At 37.3% G+C, this 27,788-nt stretch overlaps 2 protein-coding genes across 2 annotated transcripts; both read left to right on the forward strand.

Moving 5' to 3' along the window:
* Positions 1-108: 108 nt before the first annotated feature.
* LOC106136766 (uncharacterized) lies at positions 109-17,928 on the forward strand. Its single transcript, XM_013337409.2, has 6 exons — positions 109-425; positions 10,232-10,454; positions 12,330-12,505; positions 13,541-13,667; positions 16,329-16,448; positions 16,868-17,928. Exons 1-6 carry the CDS (start codon positions 135-137, stop codon positions 16,951-16,953), a joined length of 1,023 nt encoding a protein of 340 aa, XP_013192863.1. The 5' UTR covers positions 109-134; the 3' UTR covers positions 16,954-17,928.
* Positions 17,929-18,917: 989 nt separating this feature from the next.
* LOC106136773 (peroxidase) lies at positions 18,918-27,717 on the forward strand. The gene is made up of 12 exons (XM_013337418.2): positions 18,918-19,235; positions 19,678-19,918; positions 20,387-20,595; positions 21,098-21,271; positions 21,792-21,985; positions 22,346-22,547; positions 22,947-23,144; positions 23,778-23,961; positions 24,670-24,897; positions 25,080-25,143; positions 25,717-25,915; positions 27,102-27,717. The coding sequence occupies exons 1-12, from the start codon at positions 19,028-19,030 to the stop codon at positions 27,290-27,292; spliced, it is 2,292 nt and encodes a 763-aa protein (XP_013192872.1). The 5' UTR covers positions 18,918-19,027; the 3' UTR covers positions 27,293-27,717.
* The last annotated feature ends 71 nt before the right edge of the window (positions 27,718-27,788 follow it).

Raw genomic sequence — 27,788 nt, forward strand, 5'->3', positions numbered from 1 at the left:
CGAGGCGAGACACTGTCGAGATCCATCAGTACCTGTCCGCAACATCTGTTCGTATCGCACCGGAGCTGATAAGGAACGTAGTACGATCATTTACGTAGTCCCCGAATAGTTTCAGTCGTAAGCAGTCGCTCGCCATGGCGGAACAATTCCATGTAAAATTTGCGGGCGCGAATTATGACATAAAACAATTTCTACGCGACCATCCCGGCGGGGTGAACACTTTGAAAAATTTCAGAGGGAAAAGTATTCTAGCCGCTATGCAGAAATTTGGACACAGTTCGGGCGCCTATCACATGTTGAGTGACTTCAAAGTGAGTGAAGTGGATGTGAATTTGACTGGTGCTGTGAGTGAGAACGGCAGGATTATAACGAAAGGGGAGGCTGGAAGGGATTGGCAGGAGGTCGCGTTTCTTGAGGAGTTAGAGGTACTTACCTAGTTACTTGAATTAATGAAATTTGCATAAATATAGGAAATCCGCCAATGGGATTTAATTTTATTGCATTTTTGCATGTGGATGAAAGGAAAGAAGTAAGTAGTTAAGCATGGATCGTGGCAAGTGGAAAGATATAGTCTCTGCCTACCCCTCCGGATAAGAGGAGTGATTTTATGCATGTATCTACGGGATAGTTATTCTGAAGATACACCATCACATAGAACTAAGAAATAAAAGATAGATGAATTAAAGCGTTGTCTAAAAGATATAAGTGCGTGTAAAAGCGTCATAACAACGTGCTCGTATCACGCCTCTTTCCCTGAGGGGAAGGCAGAGACTACACCTTTTCAGTTGCCACAATCCCTGCCTATTTTTTTGCATCATCCACACTAACGTCGCATGTAAACTTCGTCAGTTTAGGGTACTTTTCTTTTATATTATTTTATTTTTATTGTTTAAGTTACATAATTTAATTTAAAAAATGTTATTAGGTATACATTGGGCTCTGTCTTTTTGCTATGCCTGTAAAAGGTTGCTAAGTTGTAAGAACCATTAGTCATTTTAAGACTAAGTACCTACACTTACTTGGCAAATAAATGAATATGGAAATGACATTTCACCAAAACGTACCCATTTTATTACGGCAAGTTTGTCTAGTCTAGGCCCTTTCAACATTTTTTTTCTCTCAGATTAAGCTATATTACACACTTATCCTGTAAGTATATTTAGTTTACTAACTACTTGGTAGTTCGGCGCGAACTTGGACCTCACAATTTTTTTTTAATTTTTACAAAATTGTGAATGTCTCAGAAATGACCGTAGTCTATTTTGTTGCCGTGCCGTGGGACAATTTAAAAATTATATTGACAGAATCTAAATACTTGTTACACATACATGGTACACAGGTAGGTACTTGTTTAATTTCATCAAAATCAAACAAGCGATTTGTATTGTAGTGCTTAATTTAAAAGCATCAGAATGAATTAAAATTGACGTAAGTAAATCAATATCAGAAAATATCATTTTCGCGATATTAAGTATACTTACTTATTAAAGGTTGTTGTAATTGAAACTGCTAACCATCATTCGTTTATTTTAACGCCTGTTTCTCTATTTATGTAACAAAAATATAGCCATTTAAAGACCTTTTCTCCTGCTAGTTAAATCACGTCATGATCGATTTAGTTGTTTTGGAGAGGTTGCAATTTTTTATAATTTATAGTCCTAATAATAATTTGGATATCAAAATACTTACTTGAAATAAAACAAGAGGAAACACAGAAATAGATGTTATAAAATTTCCGTGAAACAAACAAATTCATCGATATTATTCATATGTAGGTATATGATGTTCGTGAAAATTTGCAATGAACTTTTCATGTAAACTAAGTAGGTATGTAGCCAAAAAGCCATGACCTAAGTTAACATACAAATAAACAAGGCCTTTTCTGTAAAATGTATGCTATTTTGAAACAGGTTTTATGTTTATAAGATAATTCAAACAAATGGACAAATATTTTAATGATTTCTGGCCTTTCAGTCTGTCTCTGTCTGTCGAGACTGTTGGCTCTATCTACCCCGTAATGGATAAAGACGTAATTATATCTATGTATAAAAACCGGTCTGTATTGTAAATTAGTTTGTTAACCTTACGGTTAGGGAAAACATCGTGAGGTTAGAACCCAGTACATTCACACATCAAGATGTGTAGCCATCTAATATGGGTTTACAAAGGTTGCGGATGTCAGACTGGAATCGCTTCGACATGACTTACCCGATTCAGGATCATGGTTTTGGGTCTCTTTTTTAAATAGGTGACTCACAAGTTTTGCTTATTTCAGCCACCAGTCTTGTCTTAGATCTATGATATATTTTTAAACAATAGAATTTGTAGACATATGCATAGGTATTATTTTACAAGAAAACCATTCTTTTCGTGTTAGGTCCCTTACATTCCGCGCAATATTGGGCTCAAAGAAGACTAACTGCCGACGTTATCTGAAAATATGGTGAGTAGTCACGACCGCATTAATATTACATTACGATAATAGGCAACAGTTGTCGTAAATTAGTCTGTAGGGGACTTAGGCGGCTTTTCAGGCTTAGGTACCACGACGATAAAAAGCAGGACTTGTTTTTTTTTATTACAATTAAAATTTAAATAAAATCAATAAAGTAATGGAATGAAAATTATTAGTCTTTTGGTTCCTGGAACGTTTGAATAGGTCATCTTGCCGTTGACGTCGTGCGAGGCGACTAAGGGAACAGGCATTGTCACAACGAGCTATAATACTTAGTTATTATAGCTTCGGGCGGTGTATGGCGGTGGTGGTAGAGGGTCAACCCGGTTCATCACGATTAAATTAAATTTATCATTGGCCTGGGTATTCGATGTTTTTCTAAATAGTATCCATAACATAGTTTTGAAATCGTTTTTTAGGGCTCAATCTCTGCAATTTGTCCTGTATCATTTGTTGATACTCGGATGCATCTACATACAAACCTACCTACCCAGGTAGGATGCATTCGAGTGCATGGAAATTGCGCGTTTTAAAATCTTTTGAATTCAAAGACACTCAGTGAAAATGGTTTCCTCTAGAACCAAACTAAGTAGAAGAAGACAAACTAAGTATAAATAACTAGCTGTGCCTGCAACTTCGTCCGCGTTTAATAGTTATTTTGGGCATCATTAAAGCCCTCAGGGATGAATAATTTCCCCCGATTTTTTTCAAATTTTCCAGTATTTCTTCGCTCCTAATAGTTGCAGTGTGATGTTATATAGCCTAAAGCCTTCCTCGATAAATGGTCTATTAAACACAAAATTACATTTACACGGGAGAATACACACACAAAACTTACAAATTCTAATCCCACGGTGATAAATCTGTTGTTTTTTTACTTATTATTTATTATTCATCATTCAAAAACCACTTATGACACCACTTATGAGTTTATGAGTGGTGTTTCAGAGCTCGGAATTTATTTCGACCCGAATAAATGTAATTAATACTTCAATCACTCTTGAACTAATATCAGGCAATAAATTACACCTTTTTTTTAAACAATGTCATAAATAAGTTAAGTTATTTGAACTAAATCTTTCATTGGACTGTTTTCATAAACTTACCAGGTATTTTTATTTTTAAGTGATGCGTAATCTATACAGCTTTATAAAGGTATAGAATACTATTACATTTTCGAATGAATTTGTAAGTGCAGCTGAAACAATTCAATGAGAAGAATATTAAAACCTGAACATGGTGCTTTATTTATTAAAAAGTGAATATTCTTATGTTTTGATATCCAAATTACTTAGATGCTTAAAACTACCAATGCACTTGGGTCGAAAATACATTTTTGTTATATTTAGTTATGTTTGTAACGCGATTTCTTTTAAACCGCGTCTGGTTTTGATGAAATAAGGTTTTGTCAATAGAATTTTCAAGTTAATGGGGCAACAACATTTGATTTACTTAGGTTAAAAAAAAACTCTTTTGGTTCCTGGGACGTTTGAAATTATAACTCTGGTTAAAATTATAACTCTTTTGGTTCCTGGGACGTTTGAATAGGTCATCTTGCCGTTGACGTCGTACGAGGTGACTAAGGGAACAGGCATTGTATTTAAAAAATAGTGCTCGCGAGGTTTGATAATGACTTTTTATAAATAGGAAAGTGTGTTTCTTATGTGTGTTTCACGATACGCGAGCGAAGCTGCAAGTAAATGCGTCTTTTTATAGACGATATCCTATTCAAAGCTACATTGTAAGCCGCTTAGGTGAAACTGACTTTTTACGACAAAGATTTTAAGTATCTTTTGAACAAAATCTGAATAATTAGTTCTTAGTCCTTTTAGGGCACGCCTCTTCAACCATTCTGTAAGTATCTAGTAAAATCCTTTTTTTAATACTAGGTTTTGCCCATGAATTCATTTATTGATATACTAGGTCTATAACCCTTGCGTGGTAGTCAGAGCCAGTATACTGAAATACTGAAAGGCCACGTTCAGCTGTTAGGGTTAATGAAAGAATTGAGATTCAAAGGCCCGTCGCCCAAAAGCAGAATGCCAAGTTTACAAGCGTAGCCCTTAGTAGCCCTTGACGACGTCCATGGGAAAGGGATGGAGTGGTCCTATTATTTTTTATATTGACTTTATACATACTTAAATCGGTTTTATAAAATCCGAATCTCAATTCCATCCTGCTGCTAAACGTAGCGTTAGAGCCTTTCCGAGACTGTTCGCTCTGTCTACCCCGAATGGGATAAATTTTTATTTCGCGATTAAACATATTTCCTGTGTTCAAGTCTAGACGGAATTTATTTAGTGACGTTTACGTCTGTTTTGGTTCGTGACGTCACGGTTTGACTTTGTGCCAGTTTCTGCCAGGCGCACGCGCATGCATCGTCTTTGTTGTCACAACTTGACTTCTGTGACAACTAGCCTGTCTTACAAACCGTTACAAATGAACAAGTTTACATATAAATATTAAAAAAAAAGAGTACGTTTAACCGACGAGTTTGCACGAAGATACAAATCGATGAAGTAGGTAAAATTGGTATGCAGGGATCGTGGCAAGTGAAAAGATGTGCTTTCTGCCTAGCACTCCGGCAAGACTTGATTTTATGTTCGTACCTTCGTGTCGGTAATAAAAGTAGCAGTAGGTAGGTACCTTATTAAAGTGTCAGAACACATTTTTTTTTTAGAAGGTTGTTGGGAGGGGTTTTGTATAATATGTATATTGTATTTATATGTGTTATATGTAAGGATAATTAAAAAAAAATAAGAACTAGCTTTCAGTAAAAGTCCCGTTTTGGGAATCTTGCGGCATATAATTATACCTGCGTCAATTTTTTGTTTTCACTGTCTGAAAGTTTTTGGCGGGAATAGAAACATCATTGGTTTTTGTTAAACACTAAAACATCAGTTGATCGACCTTCACCATTTTTAATGTTTATGGTGTTACCAGTATTATTTTATTTATATACTACTATTGTCAATCAAAACCGAATGATCAGTGATAGTAAGTTATTGTTCGAAAATAACCATTTATAATTTCCCCTATGGATTTCCTAATCTACAAAACTACCTATCCAACTTCGTCGATATTTGGGCAATCACTTTACCAATTAAGAAAGTACCTGCCTGCGTACTATTCCCAATGCGGCACATATGTATATATACCAATATTAATTAATTGATTTCTCTTCACAAACAAATAAGGGTTCTTTATGCAATAGTTCACATCTATTCGTGCCAATTTTTTATATATGGACCATAGTGCGCTATAAATAAAATAAGACCAGTTTCATAAACTTACCAAGTATATTTTCTATTATTAATAAATTTTGTGCGTTAGAGTTATTCATTGTCTGCGTTAGATAGATCACAATCTGACGGATGGGAAGCAAGATAAAGCTTCAAAAAAACCCACGTAAAGAAAAAAATGGGTGAGCTTAAAACTGAGGCAGGACAGGACCTGATTTCAAGCAGAGCGAAAACAGTGAATTTTCTCTTTTAGATGGAAAATACATACCTACATATGGTCACGTCTATATCCCTTGCGGGTAGATAGAGCCAACAGTCTTGAAAAGACTGACATTTGACTTAATGATAGAATTGAGATTCAAATAGGGACAGGTTGCTAGCCCATCGCCTATAAAGAATCCCAAGTTTGTAAGCCTATCCCTTAGTCGCCTTTAACGACATCCATTGGAAAGAGATGGAGTGGTCCTATTCATTTTTGTATTGGTGCCGGGAACCACACGGCATAGATGGAAAATGGATATGACGGAAGATCTTCCCTTTGGTGGCGGTCGAGCCGAATCATCGCTCGCGCTACAATTTTTTTTATATTACGCGGGTGGAGCCGCGGGTGCTCTCTTGTTTGTTGATAAAACAATTTGGAAGATACGCGACTGAATCACCGTACAGGTGCACTCCTATCCGGCCGCATCGTATCAGCAATTCCGTGATAACGTCACTAGATATCCTTTGATAGTAAAATTAGTGAGCAATAAAAAGTCAAACAGCTAAACGTGGCCTATCAGTCTTTTCAAGGTTGCAGGCTTTGTCTACCCCACAAGGGATATAGACGTGATTATGTAGAAATGTGTTTGTGTAGAAAAACAACGCGAAGAACCTGCACATTCAGACAATTAGATGTGTAACCATGATACAATATGGATTGGATAAGGTTCGCATATAGAAGATGCCGAGGTCACATAAGATTGTGTAAAAAAAATTCATAAGTAAAAGATATTTCATAAAACAATCTCTGTAGGAACATATCAAAAGATGTGCAACCGGGATCACAGATACATACATCTATCACGTTTTTATCCATTACACGGAGTGAACAGAGCCAACAGATCCAAAAAAATTGAAAGCCCACTTCGATAATGTTAATCACGGTGGAAATTTCGTAACATTTCCAAAAGCTATGAAATGAAATGCGTGTTATGAAATCTTAGGCTTCGGGCCACCATTAATCTATACTTATAATAAATCTGTAGAGAGGTCAATTCTGTACATGGAATATATTTTCAAAATAACTATCAGGGGGTGATTAGTGATCGATACTGATGCCAAAAATGCAATCAGTAAAATTTTTGTCTGTCTGTCTGTCTGTCTGTCTGTCTGTCTGTCTGTCTGTCTGTATGTTCTTTATAGAAACAAAAACTACTTGACGGATTTTAACGAAACTTGGTACAGTTATTCTTCATACTCCTGAGCAGGTTATAGTATACTTTTCATTATGCTACAATCACTAGGAGAAGAGCAGTGAAAGGAAATGTTGAGAAAACGGGAGAAGCTACTTGATTTTTTAAGCTTCCGTCGCGTGTGCAGCCTTAATGGTTAAAGATGCAGCAAAACCATGTATATGGGAAATATTCTACATAAAATTATGAAAAAAATATCCCAAGACAGCATAAGTCTATCTTTTATGGTTGACTCACAATAACACATGTAATTCCTAACAGCTTAGCAATTCGGAGATTTCTGATTATATTTCTTTACTCTGATGTTTATAATACCAATAACACTCACACTCATTCATAATTCTTAAAAATTAATATAAATACCTATTCAATAAAAAAAGAATCATCGAAATCGGTATAGAAACACCAAACTTATACATGAAATAAAATACCCTAACAAGCCATCGCGCGTAAATACTGAATCATGCTATATGGATTATTTTTGCGTAACGGTTGCCGCGCTCGACGCGGCTAGCGGCGGCAGGGTAGAAAAGGAGCGGGAGGCGAGCGCAAGCTTCATGACCAAGGCAGCCAGGGGAGACTTCACGCAGTTCTCTCTTCCAGCCTCCCCCTGAGGACGAAGCTCGGGATCTACCAAACGTACGTCAGATCCCGCCTCACGTACGCGGCCCCGGCGTGGTACGCATTCTGCTCTGAGACCAACAGGAGAAGACTCAGAGCCCAAGAGAACCAAAATCTCAGAGCAGTCGTCGGAGCCCCGCGCTACGTGAGGAACTCGACGATGCTCAGGGACTTGAAGTGGGAGAACCTAGATATTCGAGAGGGCGGACGCGTCATCACACAGCCACCTGCGCGGCATCGCGCCGCTTCACTCCGCTCCCTCCGGGCCGTCGGGGGAAACCCTTCCCTCGCTGCCTTGCGGCTGACGACATCAACCAGTGACGACGCCGCCGCTGATGGGAACTCCCAGTGTATGAAGACGTGAAGACCCAGGCCGTCACGGCCGCCCCATCGACCTGCCTACAGTCGTAGGCAGCGATGATGCCATTGAAGGGGGCCAAAAGCCCTGACCAATCTACTCCGACTCCACTAAGGGAGTATGGGAAGACCCGACGACGGCAAGACAGTATTGCACAGGCGTTTCAACTTTATTTTCATTTCTTTTTCTTTTGTAAGTTGTAGGTACATATTTCTGGTTATAATTCTATTAGAATATTTTTTTTAGTTTAAATAGGCACTTAGATTTATCTATACTAATATTATAAAACTGAAGATATTGTTTGTTTTTTTTTAATGTGCTAATCTCAAGAACTACTGGTTCGAGTTGAAAGATTATTTTTGTATTGAATAGACCATTTATCGAGGAAGGCTTTAGGCTATATACCGTCTAGATGCAACTATTAAACTATTAGGAGCGAAGAAATAATGGAAAATGTGAAAAAAATCGTGGAAGAAGCATCCTTGAGGGCTTCAATGATGCCCAAAATAACTATTCCACGCGGACGAAGTCGCAGGCACAGCTAGTACTGATAATAAAATTAAATTATCAGTTTACAATGTGGATATGTAAATTTATCAGCATGATAATCTGTCACATACTTCGATTACATAGGAACGGAACAATTGTATATCGGTGCGATTTACCTAGACTGATAATATGCTATTGCACCAAAAACACAATCATGAAGATGGAATGTTACGCGCATAGTTTATAATCAAATAAATGATTATTAATAACATACATATATCTATACATTCATAAAATCACGTCTATATCCCAGGCGAGGGTAGACAAAGCTTTGAAAAGACTGATAGGCAATGTTCATACGAGATTCATACAGTGACAGGTTGCTAGCCCGTCGCCCGTAGAATCCCAAGTTTAGAAGCCTATATCTTAGTCAGCTTTTACGATATCCATGGAAAAGTGATGAGAGTGGCCCTATTATTTTTTCTATTAATGCTGGAAACCACACTACTTGATAGCACAGCTATTACATAAGTATGTTGGTATTGTCGTAAAGTTCCTAAACTTGGAATTTTTGCGCGATGTGTTAGCAACCTGTCACTTTCAATTTTAATTTCAAACCCTTAATAACCTTCTTTGATAATGAAGTTAGTGTGCAATAAAAAGCCAAACAGCTGAACGTGGCGTATCAATCTTTTCAAACTGTTGGCTCTGCTTCTCCGCAAGTGATATAGGTGATTTATATCTAGGTATTTATGTATATTAGAAAATAGTTACCTACCTACAAAAAAAAATATAATAGAAAGAGATTATTTTGAGAGATCTCTCTCAATGTAATTTCTTTCTGTGAATATCTGAGACAAATACAGTCGACGAAGGATCTACCAATATTACCGATCAAGTATAGTTAACGGAATAAAGAGGCATAAAAACCGTTCAATCTTTTTGTAAATTACGTAGAAGGCGCCTAAAGAATAACAAAAAAACGAAAAGGATCTACTTTCAAACATTCCCAAGGAAGAGAGCTTATGACCAAGGGTGCAACTGGGAAAAGTTTGTAGGAGCCACCGAAAACCGAAAATCCTCTTTTTACCGCCATGACGCCAGTAGCATTTACAAAATATAATTCCTTACATACTTATGCATATTGTCAAAGTAAACATGTAGAATGTAAGTCATAATTAGTTAATTTTAATTAATTTTCTTTCCTTATCTGTATCCGCACCAATAGGTGTGTCATAAACAGATTTGTAGGTACATAAAGCGATTGCTTTGCTTGTGTTTTCTTGGGAAAAATATTTATAAACTGATGTTCTTATTGTGTTATATTAGTGCCGTGTGGTTCCCGGCACCAATACCAAAAAAGAATAGGACCACTCCATCTCTTTCCCATGGATGTCGTAAAAGGCGACTAAGGGATAGGCTTACAAACTTGGGATTCTTTTTTTAGACGATGGGCTAGCAACCTGTCACTATTTGAATCTCAATTCTATCATTTAATTATCAAAATAAGTAAACGTGGCCATTCAATCTTTTCAAGACTGTTGGATCTGTCTACCCCGCAAGGGATATAGTCCATATGTATGTATGTATGTTCTTATTTTTTTCTTTTCAGGCTCGACTCGACTGGTCCAAGCCTCTTTTACGGCAGCTGGACGCCATCGCACCTGACTACGACACCTGGGTCAACAGCCCGGTCTATAGGAAGTGCCGCCTCTTCGAAAGCCCCATCTTGGAGAGCATGACCTTCACACCCTGGTTCCTGGTACCCATGGTCTGGTTACCCATTATTTTGTACCTCGGGGTAACGCAATTTCGGCAGTATGTTGCGTGTGGAGGTTAGTCCTACTACTTCCTACTACTATTATAAAGGCGAAAGTTTGTATGGATGTTTGTTACTCTTTCACGCAAAAACTACTGAACCGATTACCATGAAATTTGGTATGTAGGTAGCTGAAGACCCAGAATAACACATAGGCTACTTTTTATCCCAGAGTTCCCACTGGATTGATAGGGTTTCCATGCGGACGAAGTCGCGGGCGGCCTCTAGTTTTTTAATAAAGGTTTTTGTTAATGAGATGTCATCTTTCAGATTTGGGTCAACTGTTGGGAAAACAGGGAGAGCTGCCTATTCGGGTTCGAATCCCGGCCAGGACATGATGAGAAACGAACTTTCTCTGATTGGGTTTTGGTGAATTGGGTGGTTTCTCTTTCTTGATGGGAATAAACATCCAAGACCCTGGGTCTTGGAAGTTTATTTATATAAGTATTTATTATAAAATATATTATTGTTGGGTTAGTATCTCGTTACTCAATCTGTGTAATTTGTCCCGTATATATTTATTTAGTTTTATTTACTTGTCAAAATCCTTGCATATTTCTTTGCACACATTCATCATATTTTAATGCAAAATCTAGAATAGTAATAATCTTGATATGAATCAAGAATGCAAATAAATTGCTTGTTCATTTATAACCAGCTTTTGCGCGGGGCTTCTCTTTCGTGGTAAATTGCACAAAAAGTGGCCTTTTCACTACAGCAGGTCTATTCTATATTTGTGTTTAATTTTGTAAAATCGGTCCTGTAGTTCTTGAGTTTATTCGTTGCAAAGTTCGTTGTAAAGCTATTATTTTAACCCTCTATTATTTTATTCACATCAGACAATGTCAGTCGCCTATGTTACATAAGACAAAGGGGTTTTCCCCGTTATAGACGGATAGAGCACGTATGTACATAAGTAAATTGGACATAAGAAATCTCCCATACTAATTTGTGTACAGACCTTGTGTGAACGAGCAATTCACCACCTTATCACCAGCAATAAAATACTGGGTCTTGTAACGATGACTACGTGGATACTCTAGACATACTTATATCTATACTCTACGCCTACAGAGATTAAGTAGAAAAAGAAAAAAACAATAAAAAAATAAAAAAATCAGGATTAATATTATAAATGCGAAAGTAAGTTTAACTGTTTGTTTGTTTTCTTTTCACGCATTATCTAATTCACTAATGAAATTTTGTGTAGGTATACATATATGTAATTAAGAGTCCCTTCTTCCAACTACTAGGGGACAGTAATTTAAAATTACACGTTACTCGCATATTCTGTGTAAAAGATTACCCATTCGATAATGACAGCTTATCATCAGTCGAAATAAAGGAACGCCATAAAAGGAAAGTAAACCGTAAACTATGAATGCACTTTTTTTTTACTTATGACATTATATGATACTAGAGGCCGCCCGCGATTTCGTCCGCATGGAAACCCCATCAATCCCGCGGGAATTCCGACCCAGAATAACATAAAAAGCCTAGCAGTAGCCTATATGTTATTCTGGGTCTTCAGCTACCTACATACCAAATTTCATCGTAATCGGTTCGTAGTTTTTGCGTGAAAGAGTAACAAACATTCATACTGACATACTCAAAAACTTACGCATTTATAATATTAGTAGGATGATTGTAAAACATACATACATATGTACCTATAGTCACGTTTTAATCCCGCACGAGGACGACAGAGACGACAGTCTTGAAACGTCTGTAAGGCCACGTACAGTTGTATAAATCAATAAACAACCTGCACGTGGCTTTTCAGTCTTTGTGATCCTGTTGGCTCTGTCTCCCCCGTAAGGGTAAAAGCCGTGACAATTGTATGTACCTACGTCATAGATCTCTCGTTCTAAAATTTATTTTAAAATTTCAGATGCCTGCCCCAAGGACTCTATATTATTTTCTACGTACTTGTTGCACGTAGTATGCGGTGTGGGTATCTGGACGGCATTGGAGTACTCGCTGCACAGATGGGTATTCCATCGTAACCCTGGGAAGTCAGTGACCATGATCAGGATACATTTCTTGATACACGGGATGCATCACAAGGTGAGTCGAGACTATGTTAAGTATTCTGTTAAGCAGTTTGTGGCAGTGATCTGATCCAAGATGGTTTGATACTGCAAATTTTAGAGTTTGTTAATTTCGAAGAGCGTTTGTGCTGTAAGTGTTATTAATCGAGATTACAGGGTGACCTATTATTTAAACCATTAAGATCGATAGATAAACTCTTTAATGCATCATAAGAAAAAGAAAAACAGAAATAAAAACACAGGTTAATATAAATATACACAGATGCCTGCAACTCTAAGATAAAAAATATATAACGCTTTAGTTGAGGCGAAATACTAGTATAATGTAAATATTTGATTAATCATGATTCAATATGGAAAAGGTTTCTCTGAAAAGGTCGCGGAGGTCAGATGGGAGTCTTTCGTGTAAAAACATGACTTACCCAATCTAGGATCTTGGCTAAAAGGCGTACCCCGCGGTCTTCCTCAGAAGTGAGGATTTCGACCTGATTAACGGCGGGAATGAGGAATATTTGTTCTTGACGAGTGAATTAGACAAGAAGGCTAGTGATTTGTTTCTTTTATAACTATGTACTTACTATTTTCTTGTAACTGTGTAAATTTTTATGCAATAAAGATATTACAAACAAACAAACAAGGCTTTGAAGAAGGAGACTGCACATACGAAAGTTGCTTCGTGTAGTTACCTCATTTACCGACAAGCAAAGCAAACATTTATCTTTAAAGACCAGTCTAAGAGTCCAGTGCCGTGTGGTTCCCGGCATTAATACAAAAAAAAATAGGATCACTCCATCTCTTTCCCGTGGACGTCGTAAAAGGCGACTAAGGGATAGGATAGCCCATCGCCTAAAAAATAATCTCAAGTTTGTAAAACTTGGGATTATTTTTTAGGCGATGGGCTAGCAACTTGTCACTATTTGAATCTCAATTATATCATTAAGCCAAATAGCTGAACGTGGCCTTTCAGTCTTTTCAAGACTGTTAGCTCTGTTTACCACACAAGGGACACACGTGACCATATGTATGTATTTATGTACTATTGTCCAATCAGGTGCCATTCGACGGGCTAAGGCAGGTGTTTCCCCCAGTGGCAGCAATGGTCCTCACCTGCATCATATACACGCCTCTGCAGATGGTCTTCACTTATCCAGTCATCAAGTTAACCGGAGGTCTTATAGGTATGTATACTTTGCAAAAAATGGTGCCGTGTGGTTCCCGGCAGTGCCGTGTGGTTCCCGGCAGTGCCGTGTGGTTCCCGGCAGTGCCGTGTGGTTCCCGGCAGTGCCGTGTGGTTCCCGGCAGTGCCGTGTTGTTCCCGGCAGTGCCGTGTGGTTCCCGGCAGTGCCATGTGGTTTACCGGCAGTGCCGTGTGGTTCCCGGCACCAATACAAAAAAGAATAGGACCACTTCATCTCTTTACCATGGATGTCGTAAAAGGCGACTAATGGATAGGCTTACAATCTTGGGATACTTTTTTAGGCGATGGGCTAGCAACCTGTCACTATTTGAATCTCAACTCTATCATTAAGCCAAATAGCTGAACGTGGCCATTCAGTCTTTTCAAGACTGTTGGCTCTGTCTACCCCGCAAGGGATGTAGACGTGACCATATATATGTAGGTATGTATGTCATTACCAAATAAGCTTCTATCACGGCCCATGACGCATCACTAATTGATTAGTCCAATTTCATTCAATATTTAACTGGTAAAGTCTAAATATACGTTTACGATGACCTCCATAGCGAATTCCATCTTCAATTTATAATAACTTATTATAATTGTTGAATACGCATTGGACCTATAAACGTCGCCTCTTCATTTCATTCAAGGTTGAAAACTACATAAGTGCGACTATTAATTTATTGTTTGCGGTAGTGCCAAAGATCTTATGTCTAGTTTTTTTTTATTGTTTGTTTGTAAACTTTTTATTGCACATAAAAATAAATATAACAAATGACAAAACAGTTATTGGATTAAGAAGAATATGTACATTTAGTATTTTTATTTGTTTTTATTTTGTCATTGTTTAGCTTTCTAGTTTGTTTGCAATCTGATACAATTCAAACTAGTTGGCTAATGTTTTAGTTGTTTTGAAGACACAAATGATTCTTATGTCTAGTTGATAGAAGGAGGCGTGTGCCATACAGCTGAACTTGGCCTTGCAGTCTTTTCGAGACCATTGGCTCTGTCTACCCCGCAGGGGATATAGACGTGACTATATGAATGTATGTCGATAGAAAAGTATACCGTCTAGTGGACTGAACTTCTGAGGACGAAAAATTTTGTCGTCGACCACATTATCGTCTGAGAACAGTTTCAGACTACTCGTAAGATTTATGGTGCCCTTTGCCAGTAGCAATGTCCAACATTATAAACTCTGACACAATAACGATGTGAAGTGTCATTTAATCTGAACTAGATTTCCTCCTTACCTATAAATCAATTATTTGCTCACTGTCGCTAATATGTTCACGAAACATAAATACTTAAAGGTATGCTATAAAACAGACATTTAACCGCGACATTTGTGTTAGTTGTTATGACATCGAGGTTACAATGCTAAATGTCTAGATCGCGGGGCAAATTTTATGGCAAACAGAAACTGTAAGCTCAAAGATCGAGCCACGATCAGGTCAAGGAAGTTAAAACATGAACATATTGTCCAGTAATAATAGGTAAAGAAAGAAAGAAAGAAAATCAACAAACTTTTCGACCAATTACAAAAACAGTGGAGTATCTGAATTCGTCAAATCTCATTGATTATCTCACGAAGGTAGATATTGTTTATATCAATGTGTACCTACCTATAATTATCGTATGAATGTAAATTATCAATTAGCGTTATTTATTTAGGTATAATAAACTCATTCGTTACTTAGTCATAAAGTGTGAATGATTAACAAATAATGAATGAAGTGAAAGATGCAAAGATCGTTGCAACTGGAAACTGTCTTTGCCTACCCCTCCGGAAAAGAGATGTGATTTTATGTATACATACATACATACATAAGATCACGTCTTTATCCCTTACGGGGTAGACAGAGCCAACAGTCTTGAAAAGACTGATAGGCCACGTTCAGCTGTTTGGCTTAATGATAGAATTGAGATTCAAATAGTACTTGCTAGCCCATCGCCTAAAAGAAGAATCCCAAGTTTATAAGCCTATCCCTTAGTCGCATTTTACGACATCCGTGGGAACGAGATGGAGTGGTCCTATTCCTTTTTTTTATTGGTGCCGGGAACCACACGGCACTGATTTTATGTAGGTATGTATGTAAAATTTCTGGGGTTCAAATTTTACTTTAGTGAAAAATAGTTTAGTTTAAATTTGGTTTTAGTGATCGGACTGAGCGAAAAATTTCCAATACTCCCGCGGGATTTTAAACAAGGGGATTTTACGTTTTACGTGAGCAGACTCGCAAATAAGCTAAGTCACAGATAATACGCTTTATTGTACGTATCATAAAAGTGCAATAATTACGGCATCAAAACTAGAGATAACAGTACAAAGGCGGTTCCATAAGTAAAGAAAGCAATTTGTAGTCAGTCTCAGAGTGGAAGGAAATGGAGTTTGGTTGTATATTTAACTTTTTTAGATCCAATCTTCTTGAAATTTTGCGTATATAAAATTAAGACTTTTGTTTGTGACGCTAAATTCGCGAGTGTAGGGCCTTAATTAAAAATAAATAGTACTTATAGGCATAAAAGCCCTTATAAATCATCTAAATTCGCGCGTGTACATGGGGCTTAATTGCCGTGGGCTAATCTGCGGTTAAAACTGGTTAATATATACAGTGCACATATTTCATCTACTCATGGTACATTTGGTTTTGACCAGGTTACTTGACCTACGACATGATTCATTACTACGTGCACCACGGGTCACCCAAAGATGGCACCTACTTGTATTCGATGAAGAGGTATCACTCGAACCATCATTTTGTCAATCATGATAAAGGTAAGGAAGGGCACACTAGACACTTACTGACTTTATCCGATAAAAATATTTTTTTTTATAGATTTAAAAATAAATCTGAATTAATTTCTATCAGTACCTAGTCAGTTAATTACGCTTTATATGATGTGAGAGAGGAATGAAGTAATTATTTGACTTAACCGGTCCATGATTGTGGTTATAGGCTGACCCTGGACTCTTTCCTGGAGAGGAAGCGACCGAGAAAAAAATCCAGAAGATGTCGTCTTATTAAAACTTGATCACAAAATAATTAAAATCCTTGAGCGTTTTCTATCTGTCAATCGAGTGGGTGATGATAATATAGGTTGGCGGGAACTGTTGTACTTTTTTTTCTTCTTTTTTAAAAACGATATTTTTTTTATAAGTTTTTAATTATTCTTCATGCAACCCTTTTGTTTCAGCATTCGGTATCAGCAGTAAGTTGTGGGATTACGTGTTCAAGACGTTTGTGAAAGTTAGACAGTTGGGTTTCAGTTTACAGTGGTAGTGTAGTGGTGCTATTGTAAAATATATGAATAATTAATTATTGTTAAATGTGTTATGTTAAGGTCAGTGAAAGTAACGGTGCATAAAGGAACTTAACGGAAAAAAAGGTTTGTCCTGATGGTATCGTACTATTAATATTTATCTAGGTATTTATAACGGACAAAAAATGCTTGAAGTAGAGTTTACCATATAAAATCCGTCATTTGTACCATTTTTGTTATAACTAAGCCAAGTGCGTGTTTTTAGTTTAAGCACAGAACACAGTTTTGTGAGACACTAGCGAGTAGAAATAAAATATTGTTTGTAAAGTATTTTATCACAATTATTATTTTAATTGACTATTGCAGCTTACGCGATACTACATGAAAAAAATAAAAAGAATTCTTTGTCAGAGTTTGCGTAGGTAAAAGTTTCTAAATAAATTTATTACGTTGTTATGAGACTGTTTTTACAATATTACAAAGGAAGAAGCTATTATTGTAGGCTGAATGGAGTTTAATTACATACGACGAAAAATGATTATATTTGATCAAATAATCATAAGTAAACGTACAAAATATACCAGCAAATAAAAAAACCTTACGGACTAAATTAATGAATGAAGCTCCAATTAACTCCTTAACTTGTTATAAGTTGCCTCTTAAAAACATCAGAAAAAAACACGACAACAGCGAGAATATTTTCAGTTTTGTACAAAATAATTTTAATTTAATGCTTTAACACTATGTAAATATTTTTATAGCTTCATGTTTTACACACATAAGCAGGTTTATTGATATTATTAATTATCAATGTTATAAATTAGTGCTAGAATATTAGGAATTTTTTATTTATAAACAGAAAACAAGTTAGTTCGGCAAACAAATGCAAGTGTGATAGGTATGTGGGATCACACCAAGATGTTACAGGAAATATGAAACCATACAATTAATTATTAAACGCACTGGTTATGTAATAGGTTATGTACGTTCGACGGGTTAATTAAGGAAATAAATAAAAAAGTACAAATTTTCACCACTGCTTTTTGCAAAGTCACAACAAGATTACAACTTTATTTTAGGTATGATAACATATTTTTTTTTATTTCGCAAACATTTCGAATTGTATTGTTATTGATAATACATTTTAAAGTATATCAGTACTGAAATGTAGTAAAGTCTATTGTACGTACAAACGTTGTTATTTAGTTAATAAAATATTATCCTTTTTTTAGATGTTTTGTTTTTATTACAATAATAATTTTGTTTATACTAACATATATAATAACATTAGTATATGAAATGATTAAAGTATAAAGTACTTCAGTACTCTAACATTATTAAATAAAGTTTTTTGTTTACTAAGTAATGAAAAATTAGTAAAAAAAAAAATAAGCTGTATCGAGCATTTGTGGCTAGACCATCACATAGATAACGCAAAGAAATCGTCATTTTTATCGATTAATCTTTCAACAATTAGCTATTCCAAAAATTACAATATAAATCCACCCGAATGAAGAATGAGTCATTGTTGTTATTACATAATTAGGTATTACTAAGTATCTAAATTATCGATAACATCGGTGATAATGATAAATCACCCAATAAGTGCCGGGACCGTGAGTCATTTGTTTGAAATACCAAAGATTATCTAATATAGTATTTGGTACCTATTTATATTTGTATAAACAATAGGTACAAGTGCAATACATGCGTTATCGGTTTTAGTAATTATGAAGTCAGATGTAACGCAATTTCTGGAGTATTGTGAAACTCAGCCCTACGCTGATATTAAAATAGATGGAATATATTAAAGCTTATTGAAAACAAATAAAACTCATATTACATTAACTACTGCCATTGAAACACCTATTTTTGTAATTTGTTACTACGTGACTTGATTAGATGAATACTTTTGCGATAGTAAAAAAAAAGAGTTATTTTAGTTCCATTTTCAAACTACCGTGAAACGCAGTTTTTTATTTTTTAATTATTTAGATTAATAGCGATGGTATCTCGCAGTTACGGCTATTAGTTTAATGAAAACATGCGCAAAGATTTTTTCAACGTATACATGACTCGAATTCATTTTGATTAATGCCAATGATGCGCCTGAAAATTTCTTTTGGTGGAAGTTATACTGTTTTAGTGATTTTATTGTTGCTATGTTGTGTGACAGTTATAGTTAGTGGATGCTTTAGCACTGGGCTGGAGTTTTTGACAGAGGAATTACTACCAGCAGTATGTCCATTGCTGGCAGCAACGACTTCCACGATAAAGGATTTATTTCAAGCACATTCTGTTGGTAAGTAAATATGATTCCCCTAATAATATAAACTAACTTAATATTATATATCTAGTATTTATCTTAATAGTTAGGTAGTTACTTACCTACTTTTATAATCAAAACCAATAAAAAAATAACATTTACCCGTCTGCTAGCTGATCTGAAAATACAAAGTAAAAAAACGGTTGTTTTTGAGGAAACATTTCATTCAAGTTTTTTTTTATAAATCTATTTTCTCACCTACACGGAATTTGTTTATGAAAAAACAATACCTATTTAGTTACCCTTCTGCTAGCCGATCTGAAAATATAGACTAAAAAGACCGTTGTTTTTAAAAAACATTTCATTCAGCGTTTTTTTTAATAAATCTATTTTATTACACGGATAAATTTTTCATAAACGAATATGAACATTTTGTGACTTTAGCCATACGGCATTTATACAAATAAAAACTTAACAGACGACGAACCAATTTCATCCGATCTGGTGACCGAATGCATGCGGTGCGGTTGTGAACTGACCAGACAGTCTTCAAACCGGGGCAAACAGCTGGTCCAGAACGGAATTACCCTGGAATCATGCACCCCGGCCATGCTGCACTTCTACAGCGGGGAATTGCCCGCCGACATGAGGCAGGCGTCAGAAGCGTCGCAGGAAATATTGGCGGCGACTAAAGTTATGCAGATGAAGGTTTGTTCTAGGTAATACAACAGACTTTATATTAATTGTTAAAACTTAGTTGAGGACTAAAAGTTAATTTGTTAAACTCAGACTCACTCAAAATATTTGAAATTATTAAAATTTAGATAAGTAGGATAAGTCAAATTATATAATCAAATTCAAATTACATAAATATATAGTCAAATTAAATAAATTAAGATAGTAGGATAAGTCCCGATACCTAATGAAAACCGCCTTGTTTATGCCACGCTCTTTCAATCTAACTCTTCACTAACTCTACTACTACTCATGTAGCTCTTTCACGTAACGAATCGCGTAGCGTAGCGTTCCGTAGTATTTCGCTTTTTATTGACTTTCGACGCGAAACGGGACAGCTATAGTTTTTCGCGCGATAAAAACGGCGTCGCTCGTGCCATGCTACAGAGGCAGGTCCATTCTTGCTATACCCCCAACAGAAACTGTCTTCTTTAACAATTTTCCAATCGCAGTTCAAACGTCACTCCCAACACGTTTATGTCATTTCTGGAGCACCAAGTCATCCGCTTGCGGGACGGTTCCACCTGCAAGCCGCTCCGAATCAGCTGCAGCAGCAGCAACTACAGGAGCATTGATGGAAGCTGCAACAACCTTCGGAGGCCCGGCTGGGGCAGAAGAGGAGCCCCGTTCACGAGGATAGCCACGCCACGGTATGCTGATGGTGCGTTGCTATAGGTTCGGTCTAGTTGGCGATACTATTATATAGATTTGTACTCTTGTGTCTTACCCATAGAATGTGTCAAGGTTAGGTCTATGACAAAGCCGGTTTTATCTGGTTTGTCACCATTGTCGGATTAGTAAACGTAACTTGTGTTACAAAGTTGTATGGTAGTATGTGTTACAAAGTAGTATTGTAGTTTCGCAATGGACTACAAGCTCCGACAGGCTATTTTAGAGCACGCCAAGATGAGAAGGACGTATTTAATAGAATGTAAAATTCTCCATTTTTCATGGCTAGATAGTTTTTATGCGTTTCTTTGTATCTTATTTGATCAGATTGTATAACAGACCAATGTGTTGGCGTGGTTCATTATAATAAGATTTTTTATAATTTGAATTTTATAAGAAACATTACTCATAATCATAACGTAGTTTCATAAAAGTTCCAAAAATTTAACACGCGTAAGAACAGGAACATCACCTTCACTATCATACCTGTCCAGGTATATACGCGATGCCGGTCTCCCGAAGCGGCCGCGGTCTTCCAAACCCTCGCTCGTTGTCCACACGGCTCTTCTCCGACCAGACAATCCTGAGCCGGGGTCACAACTACATGAACATGCAGTGGGGCCAGTACGTCACACATGATATGATGATGCGGGTTATGGAAGTCACTTGTGAGTTTTCTATATTTGACCACTGGTGAAAGGCTTTCGGGTTTCAAGCATAAGAATGCAGGTAGAATGATGCAGAGTTAGAGAGATAGAGATAAAGATATGGCCTTATTGGAAGCAGAAGGCAAAAAATCCTAAACGAAATGGGGTTTTGGGCAACAGCAAGTGCGCATAGGCAAAGGCGCACACAGTGTTCTTTAAAACGTTTAATCCTTTTTCATTGGGAAAATCTATGGTCAGAAATGGAATTAACATATTTTCAAGATTAAGAAAACCTTAACATTGATTGAACAAAGCAGTTTGCAGTAGACCAAAATAAGAAATTTGAAACAAAAAAGGTTAGTTTTTTATGTACATACCAAGCACACATAATCACGTCTATATCTCTCGCGGGGTAGACAAAGCTAACAGGCTTGAAAAGACTGATAGGTCACGTGGCGCTGTTTGGCTTAATGATAGAATTAAAGTCATAAAACCATCATCATTAATAGGTACAAACCTTAAATTGATATTGTATATTCAGCAGAAGGCGGCATCCAGTGCTGTCTTGGTGATGGCGTCGACATGCTGCCCTCAGAGTGGCAGAACGATAAATGTATTCCCATTGCGGTTCCTGAAGACGACCCTTTCTACCGCTACCACGGCATCAAGTGCCTGAACTTCGTGAGGAGTGTTACAACTCCGAGAGACGACTGCAGTTTGGGGTACGCTGAGCAGGTAAATTAACTCTGTTTTATTATAATTTTCAGATAACTGAATTGATGCGATTAAACTATCATACGTGCCGATGAACTAGCCATAAATTAAGATTCTCTGATTGAAATCTTTCGTCTTAATGTGTCCTTCAGTAAAATCTATAGTGATGCTTTGTGGTGATTCACAGCTGAGAATTGATACATGAGTCGTTCAATCATATTTATCACCAGAAAGTAAAAAGCATATTTTGTTTTGTATTGTTAAATATGTAATTTGCACAATGTGAAATGATTTGGCAGGTTTCCACGGTTAACCCTGATACTCGTACATCTTTTAGAAACGTCATTATCTACTTATTACTTTAATTTCCATCAATTTCAGATGAACACAGTCACCAGTTTCATAGACGGGTCGCCTATCTACGGATCTGACAAAAAGCTTGCTTCGCGACTCCGCACCAAAGTCGGTGGAAAGCTACGGCAAGAGACAAGGGAAAACTGTGTCAGAGGGTTCTTGCCAACAGTGAAGGATAAGGCTGCTGTTTGTGACTTGAGGAATTCATCGGAGCCTTGTTATTTGGCGGGTAAGATTCAAAATTATAAGTAAAAATTTGTTAAAAGTGTATGAATACCTAGTCTTATAGTTTGACATTTAAATCTATAACGAGCCAAAGATCGCGAGTAATGGCGGGAAATTGAGAAGATATTGGGTCGAGTGCTTTTCGACGCTCAGCAAACGACTGAAGGGGGCAAAAATTTGAATTTGAATAAGAAAATGGGGTTAAAACTCAGTATAAAAATATTTTGTGATATTTTGCTATAAAATCAGTGTAAGTAGATCTCAAATGAAAGTCTGAAGATGCATCCAACTGTTAATAACCACGTTAAGAATCAACCAAAAGATAGGAATCGTAGACGAAATGGACAGTGGTGGAAAAAAAACTAAACAACATTGATGTACAACTTACTCATTTCATTTTCAGGTGACGGCCGTATAAACCAAACGCCGACCCTGGCTTTACTACATACTTTGCTTCTCAGAGAGCATAACCGAGTGGCCGATATCCTGGGTTCAATGAACCCGCTGTGGTCTGACGAGAAGATATACCAAGAGGCCAGGAGGATCGTGGTGGCAGAGATACAGCATATCACCTACCAGGAATGGCTGCCATTAAACTTCGGTAAGGGAAACAGCAAGGTACCTAAGGCTTTTAGGCGAAGGGTGGTGTGATAATCGAACACGTCATTATTTTAATCTGACTCGAAAGCGCATAATTATCTGATAGAACAAGCCATTTTCATCAGCAACTATGAATTGAAGATGCTGGCTTCGAGAGTCGTCAAAATTGTAAAGTCAATGACATCTTCTTAACAATTGGTTTTTTTAATAAGTTTGAACCAATTTTTATAAACATAATGATAGTATATAATCATAGCATCCATAGAAACAGAGATTGCTTGTAGTCTCTGTATTCTGAGATTGTATACTTTTAAACATACCAATATTTAACAAATACATAGTTACAGCGGCAAACACAGTTTATTAACTTCTTCACAGCAATGGTAAAAGTTCTACCATAAAATAACTGTTGCTGCACTGTAGTTTGTTCCGCCACTTCTTCTACACATGCGCTTTGGAAGCGGTAGTACCTACCTAGTTATAATTAGATTTAAGTGATGTGACGTCAATCAGTGATACGTTGTATACAATTTTGAAAATAAATCTATTCTATTCAACTGTACGCAACAACATACCATCAACATACACTCGATGAACTCCCAACACTTTTTGGTCTTCCTAAATTTCATTTCAGGAGAGAACTACTTTCGTTACTACCGCATCGTGCCATCAACCTTATACAGCCACGACTACAGTGAGGAAGTGAACCCTGGGGTCATCAACGGCTTCGCAGCGGCTGCTTTCAGGAGCCTCCACTCCGTGATTCCTGACTCCATCATGACGTTACCCTGGACTTATCATACGGCGTATGTATACAAGTAAGAGTGTTAACCAAGATTTTCTTTTAGCTTTGATCACGTGAATGAAGTTGCTCCTACATTATCTTTTGTGTTCCACGTAGCCTCTAGGTAAAGAATCGCAAAGCAATTTCTTGCATTTAGAGGGTTTATAAAAGCAGAAAATAAAAGGAGCGTGGGTTCGTTGTATGCATGTTAATTTCAGAATCATTTCACAAAGGATCGACCGGAATCGAAAATACATAGAATATTAAAACAGTGCATATCGGTAAAATCCAGATCAATGCCATCTTGTGTAAATCTGTGAAACCACAAGCATTAATTTGCACGGCCACGTTGCATGTCCATTCCTAATAAGTTCTGACAAATTAATTAGATGGCGCTGTCGATAGACAATAGGGGTGGAGGAATCCACATAAACTTTCTACTTATTCTTAGACCCGATTTGCTATAATTATATGTAATTTGGTAATTATAATTTCGTACAGGTCGCTTAATACAGCAAATTTAAGATGAGTTAGATGCATTGGCTTTTGCCTTTGATGTACTCGCAAATATAGAAAGATTACTGACATACATCTGTGACTAGATGCTCTGGTTGTGTGTCTTTAAACCATCCTTTTAATATGTTGATCTAACCTTGATGTCACCAATGTTGCGAATATACAAAACATGGTAACGGCTTAATAATCAGCAATTTTATTATCCATGCCTTTTCATTTCTTTCAGGCTAAGCGACCACTACTTCAACCCAGGTCTCTTGGAGTATTCCACGGAGTCATTCGACGACATCGTCCGAGGCATCATAGCCCAGCCTTCATCGGACAATGACCCCTTCTTTACAGCTGAGATCACAAACCTTCTGTTCAAGTCTCATAACAGTTGGGGCCTGGATTTAATCGCTATGGATATACAGAGGGGCAGAGACCATGGCATCGCTTCTTATAATGAATACAGGTGAAGGAACAGTTTAAGTTCCACGGATTAACTGGACGACTTATGGAATGCCAAATTTCTAGATCGAGTAGTTTAGGCTGACATGTTAGTCAATCAGTCAGTTAGTGTCCTCTTTAACATATTTAGATTTTTCTCGTAAACACCAGTTGGTACAACATATACGTAACCGTTTTCTTTTCCAGAGAAATTTGCGGTTTGACCAAAGCACGCACTTTCCAAGATTTTGCAGGGGAAATGACTCAAGATGTAAGTCTGTATTTTTTTATAAGAGCACCCTTATCATTGTGTTAGTTGCAGTACTGTTCTTCTTCTTTGTGCATCAGCTTCCACTGTAGAACATATTCCTCTTCCAATTTGACTTTTTCCGTGTGGTTCCCGGCACCAATATAAAAAAGAATAGGACCACTCTATCTCGTTTCCATGGATGTCGTAAAAGGCGACTAAGGGATAGGCTTATAAACTCAGGATTCTTCTTTTAGGCGGTGGGCTGGAAACCTGTCACTATTTGAATTTCAAATCTATCATTGAGCCGGGCAGCTGAATGTGGCCTACCAGTCTTTTAAAGACTTGGCTCTGTCTACCCCGCAAAGGATATAGACGTGATTATATGTATGTATGTATTTGACTTAGATGCGGCGGTTCGAGTCCAGCTTGTTAGTCTTCAGTCCAGTCTTTAAATTATATTGTTACGTATCAAACAATGCTGTAACGCATTCAACAAAGTGGACAAATTTCGATAAGGGTCCTATTTTGATATTTACAAATCCTTTCTACTTGATCAAATCGATCACTCGACTTAATTTTCATCATCGATTTCAGCGCATCAACGCTCTAATCACGATGTATGAAAGCGTGGATGACGTCGACCTCTTCGTGGGTGGGGTGATGGAACGCAGCGTCCATGGTTCAGTTCTCGGGCACACCTTCCAGTGCCTTGTGGCTGAGCAGTTCTATAGGACAAGAGTCGGGGATAGATTCTTCTATGACAACGCTGAGATGCCACATTCGTTCACTTCAGGTAACTGTTATAACTCCATATAAATTTGACGGCCTCTGTGGCGCAGCGGTAATACGCTTGTCTGTGACATCGGAGGTCCCGGGTTCGAATCCCGGTCAGGGCATGATGAGGAACGAACTTTCTCTGTTTGGTCTGGGTCTTGGATGTTTATCTTTATAAGTATTTATTATAAAACATAGTATCGTTGAGTTAGTATCTCGTAACACAAGTCTCGAACTTACTTCGAGGCTAACTCAATCTGTGTTATTTGTCCCGTATATATTTATTTATTTATTTATATAAGTAAGGGAAAACATCGTGAGGAACCCTGCAAAGCAATTGAATCTGTAACCTTGATCCAATATGGGTCAGGTTCCCTTGCAAAGATTGCAAACCTGACTCACCAAATCCAGGATCCATGGTCGTAAAGGCGCACCCCGAGCTCCTCCTCCAGAAAGGCGAGGATGTAACAGCGAAGAAGGACTAAGTTCATAGCTTTTGTCACACCTTGCCTTATTGTGAAAATGGTTAAGACAGACCGCTTCTACGATTATTGGCAGTGTGGTTCTTGGAGAGTGTGGAGGGAAAGGAGTGGGAAAACCTAGACGAACGTATCTTGATCAAATTAAGGACGTCTCGGTAAAGGGTCAGGTCAAAAGCATCCGAAACCGCCGAGCTTGCATCAAGAGAGTTATGAATGTGGATGAAGCGAAGGAAGTATGCAGAGATCGTGGCAAATGGAAAGAGGTAGTCTCTTGCTTCCCCTCCGGGAAAGAGGCGTGATTTTATGTATGTATGGTTCTTGGCACTTATTTAATAAAAAGCAAGAGAACCACTCCATTGCTTTCCCAAGGTTGTCGTTAAAGGCGACTTAGGGAAAGGCTTAACTTGGGATTCTTCTAATAGGCGATGCGCTATCAATCTGTCTCTATTTGTATTTCAATTCCAACATTAAGCCTAACAGCTGAACGTGGCCTGTCAATCTTTCAAGTCTGCTGGCTCTGTCTACCCCACAAGGCTACATATATCACGCACGCCTCTTTCCCGGCAACGTGTAGGCAGAGACTACATTTTTCCAAAAACAAATCCTTTCCAAAAAGCCAATTCATTTCAAAGCATGTATCGTAACCGTTTCTCTCACTATCTTAAACAAACCTCAATCTTTGAAACCAGTAATTATATAACTTAATTTACTTTATATTTACAGAACAACTACAACAAATAAAGAAAGCGTCTATGGCACGGCTGATTTGCGACAACACAGACAGAGTATACTACGTACAGCGGCGGGCGTTCGAACCCGAGACCCAGTACAACCCCAAGTATAGCTGTGAAGATTTCATCTCTATACCTTACGTCGATCTGACGTCTTGGAAACAGCCTTCATTGTTTGACTAAAGTAATTGAAGGTTATCCGGCTCGAAGGACCACAAAATTATGGGGCTAATTATACGTTATCGTTTAAGAAAATTGTTTAAATTTATAACATATCACCAAGTAGGTACGCGTTGTATTTCTCTCTTGTAGTGCGCTTATTTATACATATTTCGTTTATACTAGCTGTGCCCGCGACTTCATCCGCGTGGAATAGTTATTTTGGGCATCATTGAAGCCCTCACGGATGAATAATTTTCCCCGTTTTGTTTTTCACATTTTCCATTATTTCTTTGCTACTTATAGTTGCAGCGTGATGTTATATAGCCTTAAGCCTTCCTCGATAAATGCTCTATTCAACGCAAGAATTTTTCTATTCGAACCAGTAGTTCCTGAGATTAGCGCGTTCAAACAAACAAACTAACAAACAAACAAATTCTTCAGCTTATAATATTAGTAGGTATAGATATTTTGGCAATGTTTTTTCAACAACGCGTTACCATTAATAAAAACATACTTA

Source organism: Amyelois transitella, chromosome 10 (assembly GCF_032362555.1).
Source record: "Amyelois transitella isolate CPQ chromosome 10, ilAmyTran1.1, whole genome shotgun sequence".
Classification (NCBI taxonomy): Eukaryota; Metazoa; Arthropoda; class Insecta; order Lepidoptera; family Pyralidae; genus Amyelois; species Amyelois transitella.